The 22,191-nt window shown below is 32.8% G+C and overlaps 1 protein-coding gene across 2 annotated transcripts; it reads left to right on the top strand.

The window, feature by feature from the left end:
* Positions 1–917: 917 nt before the first annotated feature.
* Positions 918–20,982, top strand: LOC128206843 (testicular haploid expressed gene protein-like). 2 transcript variants are annotated; one of them, XM_052909538.1, is made up of 5 exons: positions 918–953; positions 1,038–1,107; positions 4,965–5,029; positions 9,088–9,154; positions 15,110–20,982. In XM_052909538.1, the coding sequence occupies exons 1-5, from the start codon at positions 935–937 to the stop codon at positions 15,657–15,659; spliced, it is 771 nt and encodes a 256-aa protein (XP_052765498.1). In that variant the 5' UTR covers positions 918–934; the 3' UTR covers positions 15,660–20,982. The 2 variants fall into 2 exon arrangements, with proteins under 2 accessions (XP_052765498.1, XP_052765497.1); XM_052909537.1 differs by lacking the exons at positions 918–953; positions 1,038–1,107 and adding an exon at positions 3,837–4,307.
* Positions 20,983–22,191: the final 1,209 nt, after the last annotated feature.

The following is a 22,191-nucleotide window of genomic DNA, read 5'->3' as shown; positions in this document are numbered from 1 at the left end:
CGCGGGAAACGTGACACCCCAAAATATCCGGCAAGTGGCAGTTAGGTGGCAGGGCGGATATATAAATCATATATATAAGAACAAACTGCTGTCTTCGTTCATTTCTTCGAAGCCGCCATCTTAACTCCGCTATTCTTAAGTCTCTTAGTCGATCTGGTGCAATTAAGAACGCCATGGGAACTGTTATGTATGGTAATAGTCAATTCATTATAAACTAATGTCTGGTAGTCTGAAATCGGCAGATCGCAGTCCTGCCACCTACCGACATTGACTGCCGCCTCCCAGCCTCCGCGCTGCCACCGGCCGATATATTGAAATCGGGCGGTGGCATGTCGGTGGCAGAGCGGTGGCAGGCCGGGTGCTGGAGAGTGGCAGTTAGTTTCTAGCAGTCACCGGCCGATTTTTGTAGACTCTTGAGGTCTCGATCGCGGAGGAAAAATCCCCCCGCGCCCCGCCTGCCACTTGCCTGCCACCGCGCGAACAAAAAATGCGCCCGCCCTGCCACCTGCCGATTTGCAAAAATAGAAAAAATCGCCACGACGTCCCAGAAATTTAAGTTTTTCTTAAAATCTCAGCTGCTTGCTGGCAACGTCTAAAATGCCGACTGCCGCCGGCCGATCGTAACTGCCGTAGTCCTGCCACCGGCCGATATTTAGTGAAAACTGGCATTTACAACGTCGGCCTGCGGCATTTAGTGATTTGTGACGACAGCATTAACGTATCCAAATAGATCTAAGTAGACCTTCATGAAAAAGTATGAATACCATTCATAACCAGGTATTATTCAATAAAAAAAAGTCATATCAGCCAAGTCGTGCACGTTGCAATTTCAAATATCGCGCCAATTTGCTACTCGCCAAGGGAGACAATCAGCGCAAGTAGAAGGAGAAAGCGACCATAGCAACAATCACCGAGTGCGACGCTCGATCTAAAAATGGCCACCGCAGTGGATAGTAAGTTTCAGTTTGTCGATTTTCAATTAAATTTTGTGGATATTGAATGGATTAGAGTGATAATTTCTGTTTAAATCATTTCAGGTAAAAATGAAAGTCGGATAAATGCTTTATCGCGACCAAAACAAGTCCCGTCTGGGTTTTTAGAAGACCGGTAAGTGCTAATTTTGTAAAGTGAAAGTAGAATTTACATCATGAAACATGTGGGTGGGGTAACGAAATAGATTAATTAACTCGACACCGACTTAAGAAATGAGTATGAATGCTTAATAAGATAATTTATGTTTATTGAAGGAGATACAATTTTCAACATACAAAAATCTTAAGTCGTTAGACAGTTGAATATTTTTTTTCTATTTAAAATGTCCTAGCTTTGAAGTTTATAAAATTTGACTTTGATTCAAGTCATGTAATCATGTCGAATTCAAATGACATTTTCTCGATCACAGTTTATAAAGTCTTTTATTTACATATATGATATAAAACCTGAAATATAAACACATATATAATTCTGTTGTTATTGTTTTTTCCAGTTAAAATAGGGAACCCAAATAAACACAAAAATACAAGTCCCTCAGGCATCGGTCTTTTCAAAGTTTGGTTACCATGATAGATAATCAGTAAAATAATGAAAATTTCAGTAATTCAAGAGCAAGCCATACATATGTTTATATATAAGGAAATATAAATTGTTAAATAAGTGGATGTGACTGTAGGTTTGTTTTTATCGCCTAGTGTTGTATATTTCCTTTTGAATTGGTAGTGGGTTTATATTATAAATGTAAGCATTATAAAAGAATAATGGAAGATATTAAGTATACTTTTTTTCTAAGAAATTAAATTTAAAGACTAATAGAATTAAGAGGATAATTGGTTAAATGTGTCTCTTTTTTAAATATTCAATAATCCAAGAGAAAGAGATTTAATCCTGCCAATATATCTTTCCACAAAGATTTAAATCCTATTTATGCGAATGTTTAATGATTATTTTCACAGATTAACAACTTTCCAGTTTTCGGTAATAAATGAAATTGAAATCAAACCTTTCCATTCAGCTATTGAGGGAGTCAATAAAAATCTCTTGAATACTCTTATAATGATTGAAAGCTAAATGATTTAATACTTTCACTGTTAAGTTTTAATGAATTGGCAGGTAAACAATACAAGATTAATGGAAATTGGATACTCTGTTGACTAAACATACCTATAAAATGCTATGGATAAATCATATTGTTCATTGTCAATATTCAATTGACAAAATTAAAGCTGTTTTGTAGCTATTGATAAAACTGTTACTAAGTTTAAAAAACTGAATTTGGTGTTCCCAAATAATCAATGAAGCTAATGTTTAATTGATTTAATCCAATATTAGTAGATCAATTGTTTTTCTAATTCTTTCCGTTCAAAACAATGGGTATATATACCTGTTGTAAATTTCAATTATAATATTATGCAATGTACTGTAGTTAATCAAACGTACAACTCAAAATAATTCTCTATCAAAAAATTGTTCACTAATTCATGGTATATAAAAAAAATATTTAATATTTATATCTTACAAGCCATTGAATAAAGAAGGCTTTTTTCTTCATATAAGTTTTTTTTTTGTACTAAAACATTTTCTTAACGTCTAGCCTTGATTATTATAAATTAGGTTATTAAATTTTGATGATCCTCTGATTATATCCTTAAGGTGTTATTTTAATTGTTTTATTAATATTCATTGAATGATATGCCAACACTATAATATACACTTAAATTAAGCATGAAATGATTTATTTTTTTAGCCGAGTAGGCAAAACTAATAGGGACAATATCTGTCTATAGGTTTGGACAATAGTGGGTATCTTTTTAAATCTTCTTCAATAAACTATTGAGTTCTCTTGAAGACATTGGAAATATTAGGCCAGGCAAAAACAAATAATTTATTGTTAACATTCATTGTACATGATTATAAATATTACAACAACGAAGTCAATTAGGATATGCAGAACGTCCAATAATCATGGTATGCTAAAATATTTCTCGAGTGATGGCCCTTGATCAACTAAAAACCTCTAGCAATAAGTTGAGCACATTCAGAAAACCTCGGCCATTTTCCATCGAAAACAGCCTCAGATGTATAAGGATGGTTGCAATGTCAGCAATGATAACATTTAACTACCCTGCCAGAAGATCACATAGTAATTTTAATTTTGCAGTTAAAGTTAATAAAATTACATTTTGGAATCTTAATTATTTATGCAATAACTACTGGCAATCAATTTAAATTTAAATATACTAAATACACGTTGAAACATTACAATGAATTGATACTATTATATCAATTTTAACTTCTACCCAATGATGTACTGGCATACATCCAAGGTTGTTTTGGATGGAAAATGGCCGAGGAGTTCAGAATGAAGTTGAGGAGTCACACATTTTTTAGTCAAACATGGGGCATAATTCAAGAGTTATTGGCCTTGCTATTCATGTATTTTTTGTCTCTGGCAACCTGTGTACCAAGTTTTTTTCTTAACATTTTGATTTTTTTTTAATTATGGCCAAGGACTAGTCATTTAATTATGCAGATGCTACAGCCAGAAACATTAAGCTATCACATTACCCACATTTGTTTTCCTTGAAATACAAACAAGCTAAAATAAATTGCTGCAAACTTTTGTGTCAAATCATAATAATGACAAAAAATAATTGATCTAATTATGAATATTATTCTTCTAGCCTAAGAATGACTGAATAAGATCAGATAGATGATTTAACAACTATTGTGGGTTACTAACAATAAAGTCGTCTGTGGGAATTGTAACGTCCATTGTTAATTATGCATGTATAGTTGTGTCGTAATATACGTAAAGTCTATAGGCATGTTATGCAGTTCAATTAAGCAGCTCGGACTTATTCTGTGAATCATTTATAACTTTCGGATTTTCAATAAAAAAATATTTCTTTGTTTTTATTTAGTTTTGGAGAAACTGTTTAGTGAAAGATTATAATATATTTTTCTTCGGATTTACTGCTTCACGATATAATTACACCTTGAAAAATATCAACATCGAAGAGACCAAGTTAAAAAAAAGACTGAAAATGGCGATATTTTTGTTGAAAGGAAATTATAGTTTTTGATTATTTTTGTTCCCTCGAAAATTTATTATTGAAACGTTATCATAAAAACAAGCAAATAAAGAAAACAAGTGAAAAACACTCAATAATATACATTGACAAACAAAAAATATAAAAAACCCTCATAAAAATGCGTTTACATGGTAGTCGTCAGTATGAGATTGAACGAATGGTGAAACATTACTGTGGATCCGGACTTACCCTCGATCAACTCGCTAAAAACCAGAACAGGTGCTTACTAATTTTTCAAAGATTTGGTGATGTTCATTTGTAAATTATTCTGGAGATTAAATAAGCAAGAGAGTGCACCAAGATTGATATGAGTCAAGTGTTTTCATTATCCAAATTTTATCATCATATACAAGTAGTACGTTTGTTTGGTGTACCATTATAAAAATATTTGATACGCCAAACATTTATTTAAAAAAATATTTTTTTGGTGAAAGCCAGGGCAGGCTTACTAACACTTTTGTTATACTGTAATCGATTATCTATTTGGAAGCAAATTACTCCCTTAACACGGGCTTAAGCTTTTAAAATTGAGTAATTGAAAGAACAAAAATCTTCCAAAATATTTCAGGTGAAGGATATCAAAATCAGTTGTCAATGTTCCAATAGTGGTCACATTTTTAATGAGTATAATTATAATCAATAATTTCAAATATAGATTAGTTAACTTGGCAAGTTGTAGACTGTTTGCAAATTATTTAATTTTAAACACAAAAGTTGGATTGAATAGTGAAAAAAATCTTAGTGTTCGAGCGACATTTCTGAGAATTCCAAAGGCATACTTCTTCATGGAAGCTCTGAGAATTTAAAAAAAGATTATAAATACTTTCAATAAAAATCATTGGCACAACCATATTTTTTGTACTTTGTATATTTCAGGCGGTCAGTGTACTGGGTAGACTACGTTCCTCCAGGGCCCGGGCCAGATAATGTCACACGCATCAGTATGTATCCTCCATGTGCTTTATTCCATGTGTTGTCAGTCACTATTACCTCGTCTGTGTTTCGAAGAAGTTGAGGTATTATCATAGCCTTGGTGTTGTAATCATTGTAGACTGCGCTGTACTAAAACTCATACTTTAAAATTTGGCACTTTCAGACATAATTCTTACATGGTAGTAATTTTTAATGTAGATAAATACCTTGAACAAATTGCATATATATATTTTTTTTATTTTTAACAGTTTTATAAAAATTGCATTTCCCATATTTCCAAAGTAACCAACTCTCTAGTCAAGACTTATTTGTACAAAATTTATTTCGCTTCCGTCAAGTTTTGGGGCTTGAAATAGAGCAGTAAAAAATGATGGTCATGTTAACGCATATCTTTCGACATTTCAAGGATATCGTAATGTTATTTTTAGCATTACTTCATGAAATGTCGATGACTTGAAATATGATTTAATAAACAAGAAAAGCAGTTGTACATCTGAAGGCCCCAAATCGTGTGTGGTGGTGTCTAGCACTTACTTAAAAAGCAGGAATCATAAGGTCAAGCCCATATTCTGTACTTGAGACTTGAATGTTTATCTTATCTGCTTCTCAAAGGGAAGAAATACCAGTTTTTTCATACTTGAGTTGTCTTGTACTTCAAATAACCATAGCTAAAAAAAACAGTGCAAGGTATTCAAGTAAAATTAGGACACTTGTAACCAGTGACTTTACTTATGATGCGATTTACCCTAGCTTGAAAAATGGTAGAGTTATGTCCCTTATCTCCTGAGAAAAAAACTGGATTAGCGCTGGCTTTTTCCTGGCTGTGGACTTGTGCTATGTGCAACATCTTTTATAGACATTTTATCTGTAACATGGCACGTTTAGTAAATTCTCTTGTTGTTTTTTCGTGACCAACTTCAGGCCAAATTTCCGCCCAATTCCCAATGCCAAAATGTACACATTTTCCCCCCAAATTTAAGAATGTAGTTACAAATTCCTTAAGACAATTTTTGTTTAATTATTACATGAAACAGCTTGACCCCAAACCACTTTTGGTGTATCCTTTGATCTTTTCTGCCTTTTTAAGCGTTCTAGTTAATTTTCAGGCAAAGTTGGAATTCCCAAGTTAAGTCAAAATGATGTTTTTTTTCTATCAAAAAAGGGTCTGGGCTCATTCCAAAAATGGTGGAGAGAAAACCCCTACTGCTTTTGTACAAATACTTAAAGAACTCTCAAAACACAGTACAAATGTGCTTTCTCTCAAACTTTCTGAGGTATATACTCAACTTACTCCTTTTAATTGAAGCCATTTTTTAGCTCTAAAAAATCAAAATTTCATATAATAATAATAATTCTCCTTTTAGGCCCCAGGAGGCTATTCATACAGACAGGGCCAATTTTAAAAACACACATAAGCAATTAATTTTGATTGATTTTAAAACGTGGTTTTGAATTTATCAATGTACCATAATGGCTGTGTTTGCCAACCGTAGGCGGCTGAATGTAAAAGCAAATAACTTGGGTTTTGTTTTCCATGACAGCTTTAGAATTAGCAATGATTGATATGAATATATCTTCTTTACAGTTAAAATAATTATTCTACAGTATAACAATATCTTTTATCATTGGAGACCAGTTTTTTATGCATTAAGTTGTACGGAAAGAGAAAAGAATTATTCATTACTGTTTTCAATTTGCAGCAATGTACATGAACTGTACAGTTTTTATATAATATTATGTACTGTCTCAAAGAGATGTGTCAGATATTGTGGAAGGGGGGGGGGGGGCATTACAAATTTTATGATAGATAGTATGCTGTTATTCTTCTCAGAATCTGATTAAAATTATTGCTTGCGTACTATAGATCGTCATAATTGACTAAGAATAAATTGTTTTAGTCTTTCCAAATTTTTCTCACTTTTTACTTTATCTAACATAATGTCTTAAAATACTTTGTACTTTTAAATAAGTAATAAATAACAGCCTTAAGAAAGACTTTATACGCGTTAAGGAAGTTAACATTTGGCTATTGTTAAGAACTATGCTTGAGCTAACAATGTTGTTAACGCTATCGTTGTTAAGGTAAAATATTTAATGGTGAGTTAATATATTTAAATAAAATAGGTAATTAAATGCTCTAAAGGTTGTCTCGACTCTTGTTAGCAACTTTGCAGATTACAAGTATATCCAGTAGTAAAAATTCAAAATTTAGCAACAATGACGTTAAAAACTTCATAAACCTTTACAAAGTACTGAACATTAATGTGTCTGTTTTTCCCACTCTTACAAAAATGTTTTCAATTTGTGGTAATATTTTCATTGCATATCATTTCTTATCATATCGTCCATATAGGTTGTTATATAGGTTGTTATATAGGTTGTTATTACAAATACTGCCAATAACTTCGGGATGGATTATTACAATCAAAAGATTTAAACCTGTATTTTAAATGCGTAACATACAAAATGGGCTTGTTCAAATAATCGTCGCGAGTTACTTAAGATTATCAGCTTAGTTTGGTTCAGTATAAACTGGTAATCAGATATCGTACATATGTTATTATTAAAAGCTATTAATATTTTTGTAATCCTGACCGACCGTAGATAAACCTTGTTTCAATATGAAAATACCAGATAGAAAAGAATAAGTTTGAATGAAATAAATTGTTCCGTAGACAAACAAATGTAAGCCCTTACACTGTTTTCATTAAATGTTGTGATATAATGGTTTGATTATCGAGCTCTTGATTTTTAAACAGCCAGATATCTCGTTACTTTTTAAGTCAGTTTAAGTTTGCATTAATCATGATTTAAGCCTGTAACAATAAGAATTGATCGAAACGATTGGGGAAAAAGCATTAACAGTTTTATCATAGAAATTAATATTTTCTTGAACAAGCCCTAATATTTTACATGTATGAGGATCAGCTGATTGTTTTGAACTTTGACAAATTTTTAAAATTAACAACATTAAAGATACAATCTTAACCCAAATAAGATTTACCATAATTAATACACCAAAATGATGAATAAATGTCAAAAACAATGGTTCTTATGAGGGATACTGCGTTTAATTTGAAAGAAAGTTGTAGAAAACACTGTATTTCTACCTAGTATGAGGCGATAGTAAATATTTTAGCATTCACCAGTCATTTAATATTTTTGTGTTTTCTGCTATTAAATACACGGTTTCAATCTTGTTATCAGTAATTAACATTTTCCATAAATTTATGCATTATTTAGTAAGTAGTTAAAGGTTCATCACTCAAAAATTATGTTTGTTATACATTTGTATGTATTGATTTTGAATCTGAGTGTCACTTTAAAAATCCTCACTGCACAGAAAGTGAAATAGATGTGATCTGCAGTATTTTTTTACAAGATTTGAGACAATTTTTTTAAGCTGTACTTGTTTTATGCAAATACATGCATCATGAAATATTTCACCTTCCAGAGTTAGCGACCTTGTTAAAGTTAACAAAATTCTGAACATCAGCTCTATGTTCATGTTATAATAAAAGTAATACCAAGAACCCCAATTGTATGAGCAAATAACAAAACCAAATTAAAGAATACTATACATGTACCAAATTTTAGTATAGATAAGAGGCTAGGACACATAATAGGATATAGGGAGAAAATTCTGGTAAAAACAGGGGAAAAAGGAAGCAATTGTTTTCAAGTCCATTATTGTGATCTATAGAATGCAGGCAATAATTTAAAGTGTTTAAATCGTTATTTTTGGAGAAAAAGTACATACTATCTACATTTAAATTTCAAAATGTTCACATTATTATAAAATTATAAAAGCATAACCCACAAGCCCAATTATAATAATTATACATAGCATTTGTCACAAGTCGTCATAATTTACCACTTTTTTATTCAAAGGGTTCAGTAAAGATGTTAGTAGGCAAGTTTTTTGAGACTTTTTTTTTATAAACTTTCCATTTTAAACTTATCAAATATTCCTCTGTGTATTTTCAGTTGTGATTCTTTCAAATTCATATTAAATAACTACATATTCCAATTTACAACTTTTTTAATCATCAACTTATATTTTCAGTTGCCACGCCCCGGGTTCAAGCTCTAGCACAGCACCGAGCCCCACATGCAAGTTGGAAGGGCGACAGGTATGGTATTTGACCTATAAACCCATAACATATCAGTCTTATGATATGTCCCCCCCTCTGACCAAGAGGTATTTGGTTCATGTCCAAACTAGGGCTTGACACAGAGGGATCGTTCTCTTGACCCGACACGACCTTGCTAAATGTCTTGACCTTAGATAAAAAATATGTTTCTTGGTTGTTGTTAACTATTTATGTTGCCTACAATTAAAAATATAAACATTATTATTATTCAATATACTATTTACCGGTTATATATAATGTTCATTATATTGAAGGATATCCTGATGTCGCAATGACTTCGACATAGCACATTTTGACTGTATCTTGACTTCAGTCCTTATCGTAAATAGCTACATTAGCTCTGTGTTCTGGCTAGCTTTTTCAACAAATCAGTTTGCCAGTCCTATGTTGAAATACTTAAAACAATAGCTAACTCAATGTGGTAATTCAATTATTTCCAATTAGTAATTAATTTTGAATGATTTCTATTGATAGCTTTTCCTTCAGTTGGTAAGTCTATAAACCAAACCACAGACCCTACCACTGGTAGTTGATCATCCCAACCTAGACGTTTGTGTAGGAAGATTTCAAAGAATTGATAATCAAATTATAGTTATTTATAAGTTACTGTTATACTTAATTAATAGTGGGCTATTGTTAATTTTTACCCCACCTGACCACAAAGTGCTCAAGGTGAGCTATTGTGATCAGTCTATGTCCGGCGTCTGTCATTGTCCGTTGTTCAGCGTCAACAATTGCATATATATATCATCTTCTCCTAAACCGATTTAACAATTTCATTGAAACTTTATAGAAATGATCCTTGGTTGGTGCTATTTCAAAACTGTTCAAAGAAATAAATTCCATACTGAACTCTGGTTGCCATGGCAACCTAAAGGAAAAACTACAAAACTTTTCTTGACAAAAACCATGAGGCCTAGAGCTGAGATATTTGGTGTGTAACATTGTCTAGTAGTTGTCTACCAAAATTATTCAAATTATGCCTCTGGGGTCAAAATTGGCTCCACCCTGTGGGTTACAAGTTCACTATAAATACATTTTGTTAAAATCTGATAGTTATGTAAAGTTTACTCTTGAAGCAAGGGCAGCAAATCTTGCTATATGGTCTCCCTTTCTGTTGGAGATAGCATTGTCTTTTTTTTTGTTGTCTATTTTTAGTAACAAGGGAATATATTTTATATTTTATTAATTTTTCAAAGTAGTCACTTCTTTGGTAATTATTGTTCATTTTATAGGTTTATAGGTTAAAGTAATTATTATATCTCTTTATTTTCTAGAAGAATTTCATTTTTTCTCAATGATGAATTAAATAATCAGACTTTCCTATTGAACTACATGTAAACCATTGTAAGGTACAATCTTATCTTTTACGTGGTTAGTGAATACACCTTATATATACAAGCATTACTGTCATGTGTTAAGAAGGAAAGCTGAGTTGTGTTGGATGAAAGAAGTGTCATTGTTATTTTAAGCTATTATTTGTATAGTTCCATCAAATCCTCAAAGATTAAGGCAGTATATTCATTTTATTGGATGGCGCACTGTCTGTTGTTCATGTGTCTGTATCTAACACAGTTGCTTGTGAACATTAACTTATTTTTCTGTGGTCAAAACTGCTATGCCATTAGAATTCCTGTGGACTAATATAGGGTATTCTTGAAAATCTTCTTGTCTGAAACCGCTAGGCCTAGACCTTTAATTATTTGTTACAAGCATCATATAGTGGTCCTCTACCAAAATAATGCCCCTTGGGTCAAAGTCAGTCCCAACCTTTTTGACCTACCGTACTGTCTTATTTTTTAAACAACAGCGAAGAAATTTTGACCATGTTCACAATTCTGTAAACAAATAACAAAGTTGTGCTAGGATGAGCTTGACTGTGACCTGTTGACCTACTTTCTTAATTTTGAAGCTACAGCAATGAAATTTGGTCCATGTGTAGAGTTTTGAAAACAAATATCAATGCTGTGCTTGGATGACCTTGACTGTTACTTTTTGACCTTTCTTATTTTTGAAGTCTCTGTTATGAAATTTTGAGCATGGGTACAGTTTGAAAACATCAATATTGACATTGTCAGGTGACCTTTTGACCTACTTTCTTCTATTTGAAGCAACAGTTTTGAGATTTGGACCATATGTACAGCTTTGAGAACAAATATCGAGCTATATTGATTACAAAGGTTGAACACTTTTACTCAGGTGAGCAATTTAGGGCCATCATGGCACTCGGTGGGTATGGGCGAGTTGTACGTGTATCAAACTCTGGATCAGAGGGTCCTTAGCTTGGTCCCCTACTGCGGAGGTTAGTCGATGGTAGTACTGGTTATTACCCAGGAAGGGTAAATGGTTATTTATTTTACGTACATAGCAGATTTTTAAACCAGTGATCTTTGATTCATGTAGTTATACCCCCATAAAACAAAGTTTGGGAGGGTATATAGGACCCTGAAAGAGTCAAAGCATTTAAATATATGTTTGTATGCATGTTTAGCACCATTTTGAAAGGTCAATTTTTACTTTGGTTACAAACTTCCAGTTTTTGATGGAGTTTATGGTCCTTTTTCAACTTAGAATTTGCAAAAAAGGAAAAAGTTAACCATTCCTGTGTCCTGGCGGCGTATGGCAGAATTCATCACACCCGTGGCAGATCAGATTGTCTTTTCTGTCAGTCTGTAGTTTGTGTTCCAGTAAATGTAGATTCTTCATCCTTTTACATTTTTTTAAGCCTTCATTTAAAGCTCTTTTGTTTTGAAAGAAAAAAAAGTTAAGATATTGTCAAAGCCTTGGTGCAATCATTGTTGTTGTCGTCAACAGTGTCCTTAAATCTTTTAGGGGGCCATAACTTGAAAACTATTAGCTTGAACATACTAACATGAAACTTGGAACACAGCCATGTTTAATCATGTAAGAACATGAAGAGCAAGACCCATAACCTTGGCTAAAATGTTTGTACAGTTATGCCCCTTTATAAATAGAGTAAAAGTGACGACATTCATTTGTCTTACTCCAAAGGGTACTGCAGTCAGATAAGGATTACTAAAGGTGTTTGCGTCTTATGTTTGCGATTTGGTTTCCTGCTTGCAGTATATTTGCTGCGATGTAACTGGGATATAAAAGAAAAACAGTTAAAGACTATTAGTGTAAGCCGAATTCTGAGCTGTTGATCATAATCTCATACCATCATCATTATCATTGTCTCCCTTGTTTCTAGATCATCACCACAAAAAGTAGGAGAAGCAGCATTAAGCTACGACCCATCAGAACACATTTTAAAAATCAGTGAACCACCACCAATATCCCCGCTTTTCAATCTGCCACGCATCCAGCCAATTCGTGTTAATCCTCGAGCATTAAGTGTCACTCCTTCACCAAGCATCGAACAACTGGCTCAACCGAGATACACACAGAAGCAAGAAGAAGAACGCCTATCCCACTTCTTTGTCAATCTTCCCCAAATTTCAGGCGATTTAAGATTTGACAAACAACCAAGTAAACGTATTTTGGCACTCTCACAACCAAGACAAATGTCTACGGAGTACAAAGAGGAAGTCGAGAGGCTTAATCCTTTCAAAGTTCCGCCAGGAGCTTTAAAAGCTTTGCCAAGCCCCAGAGTAATCGAGATGTCTCGACCACTGAGTCGATATCGACTGAAACATGAAGAAGATCCATACACAGTTTCACCTTTGGCACTGAAAGTGAATTGTTCGCGACGGGTTCATGAGTTGTGTCAGCCAGTGGGAAGAAAGAAGAAAGAAAAACAGGTGGACAAGAAAAATAAAAAGAAAGCATTTAGAATATAAGGGCTGATATGGTGATCTATTTTTATCAGAATATTTTAAGCCTTCATTAACATCTTTTGTTTTGTAGTGGCCTGGGCCTGAGTTTTCAATATTGATCTTATCCTTAGACATGCCCGACTGATTCCATTCAGTCTATTGGTCAGCTAAATATTCAGCCAAATCAAAACAGTTTCTAATCTTAATTTTAAGTTCAATCTGAATTGCTAATTGAATACAGCCCCTGACCAACTTGCTGGTAATCCCAGACAAATGATTTTATGTATGTTGATAAAATTAATGCGAATCTTATGGACCCAGACATGATGGGAACCCTTGAAACCAGTCTATTTTTAAGGATAGCTTAATCAACAAATCAAGCCCATTTCACTCCCTTTTTCAAACATTTTATCAGTTTATCTGTAACAAGAATAATTGTCATAGATATTGTGGTTAAAGTAATAATTATATTTAGATTTCTCCTATCCCAGTTTTGTGACACTCAATGTGAACAGCTTGCATTCTCATTTTATCCTCAATTTTTGTACTAGTTTTTGTGTATTCCGAGTAGCACTATTATCATGTTATGCATTCTGGCTGTTTCTTCCCATCGTTTTTGAGGAAAACTTATCCCATTTGCATTCCACCACAAAGAAATAGGATATAATAATAATTGGATGCTGCTGATATATTATATTTATATGCGAAAATTGCTTAAGTGTAATGGAGTTGCTTAAGTAAACCCGGGTATTTGATATGTATATAGCGACATTAATACTGCTCTCTATTGAGCTAACTTTTATAGTGACATGGTAGAGTGTCCATCTGCAGAGGGAGAGGTTGTGGGTTCCATTACTTAAAAGGTGCACATAGCAATTTGTGCAATCTGTAACTAATGGAGCCCAACTTCGGCCTGTGACTGTGTATCAGTACTCGATATCCTATCCGTGGTTTTGCCGAGAACTTTTTCTCCTTGTTCTCTATCCTGGAAATTCAGGGACAAATTCCAACTAGGCATGGAAGTATGTCACGTGACCGTTATCTTTACCCATATTGAGGTGTGTAAGCAATTAGAAGGCTCAGTTGGCAGAGCATGCACCCTGTCAGAGAAGGGTTCCAAGTTTGAGCCCCGGTCTGGCTGCACTTTTTACTCACCCACTGACAAATATATGTCCACTTCATTATAAAAGCTAGCTATAAAGCGAGACTGTATAAGTGCCACTCAATGCATATCAAATACCCAGTGACATTATTTTTTTGCTGATACATTTAAATAGTACTTTGATGAGCAATTGCAATTTCAGTTCAAACTTTTTAGCAAAGAAACATTATACAATAATTACTTTCTATATCATGTTATATTAGTGCAGTGATTAAGCGATTATGATCAAATTTTATAACAAAATCAGATTACATAAATTATACGATGGCAAAGGTTCCTTTGAACTTTACATCTTTGTTTCAGGTATAGTTACACTAAACACAAGTTTAGATTTCTTTCAGATTTAGATCAGCACATGAGGGGTGTTATTCATAAGACATCTTTAGTAATTCCCTCAATTTTGATATCTTCATATGAAAACAAGTATTCCGGTTGTTTTTAAACATAGAAGTGTATATGTTGATTTAAGACTTAAGACAATAAAAAATAAACTCAGAAATTATCAAGTAATTTAATGACTATTGATTTACTTAGTTTATGAAAATGACTTGTGTCAGGAAATGACTGAAGATGTTTTAATGAATACTGTCCTTGGAAGCACCTTAGCTATAGTTAAACACTGGACTGGATTAAAGTCACCAGTATATATGTTTTAGTTTAGTTAGATGTAGTAGCATTTGGCTGACTGTTCCGAACAGTGATAAAGTGAACAATGTGATATCGATATTGTCGTTATCTTTTAAACATGAAATAGTTGATGTGCTAATGTATTTGAACAAAACAAGTACAGCTGAAACAGCTGTCTCAAAGCCTGTTTCAAAGGCTGCAGATTACAAAGGTATCCATTTACATCCAGACCAATAAAGATTTGAAAGTTAACAACAATGATGTAAACAACGCTGTTAACTTAAACAAGGTTCTGAACAATCGGCCCATTGAGTCTTAGTTTAGTTTGGTTTCGGTTATTTGCACTTACACATGTAAATCATTTTTCAGACCAACTCCGATGTGGGCAGTGTCAGATGATGCGAAAAATGCGCCAACCACGGAAAGAATTCGAGCACTCAGTCGGCACAAAACCGTACACATGGATCACAAGCTGGAGCGGTCTCCATACATGATGGTTAACGACGGTGCGAAAAATGCGTCCCCAAGTCAGCGTATCGAGCAACTTGCAGTACCAAAATCACGGCGGGAAAGGTTTGGTATCTACGAGACAGAATGGGGTCAATTCAACCCAGTTTCTGAGGCTGCGATGAAGGCGACACATTCCGAACGTATCGAAACGCTCGCCCAGTCAAAGGACTACCATAAGGAATTTAAAGATGAGCGCCCAATACAGTGGACCGTTGGAAATTCCGCTCTTAACGCGATCGCCACACTGCGGTTACAGCAAATGGCACGTCCTCGCAGCAGGACAATGATAAAAGATGACTTTGACCCGTATAAAATTTCACCCTCGGCAAAACGTGCACGCTGCACTCCCCGAGTCGAAGAGCTTTGCGTTCCTATTCCAAGAAAAGTTAAATCCAAGAAGATCGTATAGTTTCCATGAATGTTATCTTAAAAATTTAGTATTTATTCGAAATAGTTAGCTCAAAAGGACTTTATAAATGTTTTTGAACGGTATACATTTGTCTAGGTACAAAATATCACATCAAAGCTAACCATTGTTTTTTTGTTTTCATGTGTAAGGACTGTTTATATTTTAGTTTTTGTTCAAGTTTTTGTTATGAGAGCCATTTAAAGGTTGCTGAAGTTGACATTATTATCAGTATTTCATTGAAAAAAGTTTCGCTTTGCATGGTTTATTTTCGTGGCATTCAAACATGTACATTTTCTGTTATCAATTTCATACCTCTAATCATTCATTGAATCCATCATTTAATCAAGCTGCCTTGTTAACGAATGGCTTTGATTTTGATTTTATTTTTATCGCAATTTTTATTTGGGTATATGGGACAACAGCACAGCACTGTTTTTAGCAAAACACAAACTATCTTGCATTTATAGCTTTCAGATTCTAAGGAATCGTAGCTAATAATAGTTTTCTTCTGATCTCAGTTAAAAAAATACTAGGTTAAAACCATACTGAATTATCTTTTGGAACACATTATTGGAAGATAATATGGTTTGGTTTTTATCTTTGAAAAATTGTAGAACTTTATTTATAGTGCAAAAACAAATTTTAGGTGCACAAAATCTGATTATTATACCCCCACAAAAACAAATTTGGGCGGGAGGGAATGTATATACATAGGAGTGAACTTGTTGGTTTTCCTGTTGGTTATGTTAAAGTACAACAAAAAAGGATGAACAGATTGATATAAAATCAGATTATTATACCGCCACAAAACAAAGTTTGGGAGGGGAGTAGGGGGGGAGAGAGGGACATACATATAAATAGGAGTTTGTCAGTTGGTCTCTTGGAATTGTTTGTATTTATCATGATAAGGTCAACAGATTTAAACAATTTTTGGTCAACTCATAAACCACCATGTTTAACTCCATAAAACATACAGGTCAATTTCGAATTAGGTTACAGATGACCAATTTTTTACGGAGTTATGAACCTTTTCCAAAGAAATGATTTACCATTCCTGTGTCCAGGCGGTCTGTGGGGGACTTCATCACTCCTGTGACAGCTCAAGTTTTAAGATTTGTTTAAACCTTTATCTGGTTTTTATTGAGAAACTGCACTGTCACTGAATTTGAATGTTTTGGGGCCTGAGTAGATATATCAAAATTTAGAGAAAAGGAATTTGCTTACCAAATTGATGTGGCACGAAGCTTATCAGTTTCCAATTCCTAATAATGTCAGTGATATTACTTTCGAAGAATTGAGGTTACTGTCAATGGTGTAAATAAATAGTTGGGGTTAAAATTTAGGTCAAGGACAACTATGTATGCAAATAGTGTGGGTATTATATGAAGTTATTTTCTGAATTGCAACCACAACAATGCTGTTTTTATCATAATATTTTCTACCCATTGTTATGCAGTTTGATATACTCTAAAAATTATACTTCTGTTTTTCTAGGTATTTATTACTTAATTTACTTTATTTAAGGGTTGTGGGTAGTGAATAGTTATTAAATTTGTAAGATATTTATAAGATTCTCAACCAATATTTAGTGGACATATTCGCTACACAATATCACATTTTGTCATAATCATTACATTAAGCTAAAGCATTTCATTTTGTTCAGCATTATCATTATCTTGTTGATGAAACAGTTTCATGTCTTTGTATATTTTATAGACGTTTTGCTGTGTGGCACTTTTCCAATTAGATGTTTTGTAAATTTTCCTTTTTTGATAGACAAAATAGGTATTTCTGATAAACTTTTTTTACTTTTTAATGCAATACAAACTAATTGGTGCTTATAATTAATCTTAAGTGGAAGACGGATTTTTTTATATAAGTAGAATAAGGAAATAAGTTCTTTAAAATAGTTATAGCTTTTCTATAGTTTTTAATAAATTGGAAATAGTTGTTATTAACAAGGAAGTAAAACTCCATCTTATTTGTTCTAAAATATTAGAATGCTGATTCAGCCAATTTTAGGGCTGTGGGCTAGACAGGGGTAATTCCATATAGAAATAGATGGAAATTTACATCTGTCAAGCCCTGTGGCCTGGGATTGTAGTTTCATTATTAAAGCCAATACCGTATTATTCCAAATAGATGTGCAGGGTGCATATCATCCTTGAGTCTTAAATTGTTGATGATGTTAGATAAACCCAGTAAATTTCAAATTTGAAAAAAATACTCAAAAACTGTGAATGTGTTGTACGCAATGTGATACATCAGTAAGAAAGATTTGATGCTTTGTACACAACTGTTAACGAAATCAATTTAATGCAAGTTTTTTACAAATTTATTTTTCTTCAATTTTATCATCTGGTGTCTAGTCCCTTTAATTGAAAAGTTATCTTCCCATGTTCATTTTTTTATGTAATTTTTCATCGAAATAACTGAAAATATAACAATATTTTTTTTTGTCAGTTTTGAATTGGCATAAGAATGGTATTAAGGTCACAGACCACCATGCCCCTCTATAAGGAAAAATATGGTATTTTTAGTAAGGTATTTAGTAAATTTAAAGAATTAAGAGGGAAGTTTATAAAACAGCTTTTGTTTGCTGTGGTTTATATATTCACGTGCAATACATGTAGTCATTCTTTGTTTATAGTTCATAGACACTTCATATACATTTTTAGTCATTTTAAAATATAATGGTTTTCAAGGTTAAGTGTAAAGAATTGTGATATGTATAAAGTTTGCAGTATTAAAACTTTTTAAGGTTGGCCTGGTAGGCTATACTTCCCCCCAAAAAATATGATCAGTATTCTTTGTATTACTATCAGTATTATATGTGTTATTAACTTAGCTTTGTAATAAACCCTTTGGTGCCAAAGTTGCAAAAAGGTCACAGCCCGGGACTGCAGCCGAACGCCATGAATGTAAAAAAAGGTCAAAAATATTTTGTGCTTTTTGCAAAAATGCGCTAGCCTGGGAGACCACCGGTCCCATTATTGCGAAATCAACTGATTTAGTATATACTCTTAATCATATAGTTGGCACTAAAAGGGTTAACTCACTTTTACTAAAGGAAAGGCATAATATCAAACAGTATTCTTGATTATAGTGTAGCCATTTAATGGCAAGGTAATATGATGTTGTTGTTTTTAAAATCAAAATAATTTTGTATGTGTATTAAAATAACCCCACCTGATAATTATAAATAAATATTGCTATAAGTTTTAATAGTATTACTGATCAAATGGCATTTATTGATTAATAACAGATCAGTTATTGGGTTTAATTCTTAAGGACAAATAAGTCATTGGTTGAATTCTTAACCAACCAAACTGGTTGAAATTTTAGTTGATTTGCTATGTTACTTATCACTATTTTTGTATATAGAGGCTTTTTCATTGTAAATATATCTTTACCAATCCAGTATTCGGTTGTACCAATATTTTGCTGTGATTTGGCGTGTTGATAAATATTTTACAAAATTTTATTCAAGATATAACAATTATAATTTTGTATTTGAAACTTCTTTATCCCCCTGTTTGATGCTCATTTTCAACAGGATTTTTTTATTTTGGATTTATAATCACATCATTTAGTTTGCTGCGTAGCATGTAGCTTAAAATTTAAATGATAAAATTATGATAAAATAAAGTTACAGAACTGTATTTTTTATTAAAAAAAACACATGTCAACACAATCAAAAAAGCCCTGTCAAATTAATGATTTTAGTTTGAAAATAATATGGCGACCAATGTTAAAAAAAGGAACGAGTCCTGATTAAAGCTGCACTCTCACAGATTGACTATTTTTACATTTTTGTTTTTATTTTTGTCCCAGAATCAGCTGATTTTGGTATTAATGCCTTCAATTCAATCATATAAGGTAACTCTTAATAGAGCAGATCTCAATCATTTGGGAAACTGCCCAAAATTTATTTTTTTCTTAAATCGTTATTAACACTTTTAGCCATAAAATATCAATTTTCGTATGTAAATATGAAAAACTGTGATCTGATCTTTTGTCAGCAGTTTTGTATCACAGGCTTCAAGGCATTTATATAAAAATTGGCTCATTCCAAAACAAAAAATATTAAAAAGATGTCATAATGGTAAATCTGTGAGAATGCAGCTTAAACAGATGATCAATGCAAACAATGCAAACATATTAAGATGAGAAAATATATCTGCTAGGCTAGTTCACGCTCATTTTTCTAAGCTTTTTAAGTCTTGCCTTCCATTATTGCATCATTTTTCTGCATATTTTAATGCTTAAGTCAAATATAGCCTTTCTGTTAAGGGCCATTTCCTGTGAATTACAATACAAAGGTAAACATTTCGGCTTAGACAGATTATCCAGAATTATGTCACCATGACAATAACCTGGAGGTCTTTTAAATGTCATGGATTGTCTTCCTGTTTGCCTTATTGATATGCATTTTTTTCGTGAAATTATTTTTGAACGAATCTTTTGTGTTAGAGTTTTTAAGACTTTTTGATATTGGGTGGCTTTTGTAATTATGTGTTTTTGATTGTTATTAAGAATATTGATATAGACCTATTAATGAGTTATGATTTTATACATATCTAATAAATTTGCCAACATAGGGGTGATTAACTTTTACACAGAATAGGACCATCATACAAATATCGTAAGATTTTAAGTTAAATATTGCATTCAATTCCCCAATTAACTTGATATGTCGTTTTGCAAATTCTCAAATTCTCCTATCTGTGTCTTACTAGATATTTGTTTCAACCCAATTTTTTGAAATTTGTTATGATACTATCTCCTTGACAAAGAGGGCCTCATTTTCGTTGTGTTTTTTTGTTTAAAAAATCTAAAATTATCTGTGTTAAAAATTAACTTAACCTTCATGAAATGTTTAAAACAGTTTCATATTTTATCTTATTGGTTTCGAAAAAATCTAATATCATGTGTGTGTTTAAAATTGTAACTTAATCTTCACGAAATGTTTCTTATGTGACAGTCAGCATTTCATATTTTATTATTGTATCTTGGGCTACAAGGAATACTAATAGTTTGTTTGGAAATTCTCTTCCCATACTTTAACATGTTGGTAGGTAGGTATCTTTTAGTAGGTAACCCTTTTATTCTGTAATTGAAAAAAAAGAAGAAAATTGCAATAGGCAAAAAAAAAATTGGGTTGCGGGTATTTTTTTTGCGAGTTGGTCAGGAAACACCAAACAAACATTTGAGTACTTGTGGCCATATTATAATTCATGATTGTATATCTTTATAAGCTCTCTGTGATGTATTTGTGAAAAAAATATTTTGTGGTTTGAAAAAAATAAACATTCTTTGTAAATTTGGTGTCCAGTTCCATAATTATATGAATTTGGTTTTCCAAAGAATTTGAATCAGTTTTCAATGAAACAATGTTATTCGAAGGACAATGTCATTAGCAGGACTTGCATGAAACTTGTTATTTCCACATATATTTAGGATTGATGTATTGGTGTATATTATTCCGTACATATATGTGTCCCTTCTTTGTAAATGTAAAGTCGGTCTGACACTGTATTTTAATAACAAGAGGGCCCTGAAGGGCCTGTATCGCTCACCTGATCCAATTCAAGTGTGAAATAAGTGTTTTCAGGGCGAGGGCAATTGTGACAGAGGGAGGGAATATAAGTGTTTTTCAGGGGGATGGAAAGTGCAAACATTACCTTACTGTAATAAGTACATTCTGACCAGGTTTCATAATTATAGATAAAGTAGAAAATATGGCCTCAACAGTGTTTTAACAAGGTTTTCTATGATTTGACTTCGTGACCTAGTTTTAGAACTCTGGTTACCCAGTTTCAAACTTGACATAGACTTCATAAACACAAACATTCTGACATAGTTTCATGGTGATCAAAGAGAGAATGTAACCTCTACAGTGTTTACGAAGTTTTTCTATGATTTGACCTAGTGGCCTGGTTTTTTATCTCTGATTACCCAGTTTCAAAATCTACCTAAAGATCATCAAGAATGACATTCTTCCATGAACATATGGTCATAAATGTGGCCTCTAGAGTGTTAACATGCTTTTCCTATTATTTGACCTGGTGACCTAGTTTTTGACTGCACATGACCTAGATTCAAACTTGGCCTAGAGCTAATCAATATAAACATTCTGACTAAGTTTTATTAACATACAGTCATAAATGTGACCTCTAGAGTGCTAACAAACTTTTCCTATGATTTGACCTGGAGACCTAGTTTTTGACCGCACATGACCCAGATTTACACTTGACTAAGAGTATTAATATAAACATTCTGACTAACTTTCATGAAGATACAGTCATACATGTGACCTCTAGAGTCTTAACAAGCTTTTCCTTCAATTTGACCTGGTGACCTAGTTTTTGACCGCACATGACCCAGATTCTAACTTGACCTAGAGATTATTAATATTAACATTCTGACCAAGTTTCCTGAAGATACAGTCATAAATGTGTCCTCCATAGTGTGAACAAGCTTTTCCTTTAATTTGACCTAGGGACCTAGTTTTTAACCCCAGATGAAACAA

Source organism: Mya arenaria, chromosome 10 (genome assembly GCF_026914265.1).
Source record: "Mya arenaria isolate MELC-2E11 chromosome 10, ASM2691426v1".
NCBI classification, from domain to species: Eukaryota; Metazoa; Mollusca; class Bivalvia; order Myida; family Myidae; genus Mya; species Mya arenaria.
This window is presented reverse-complemented; position numbering and strand designations above follow the sequence as displayed.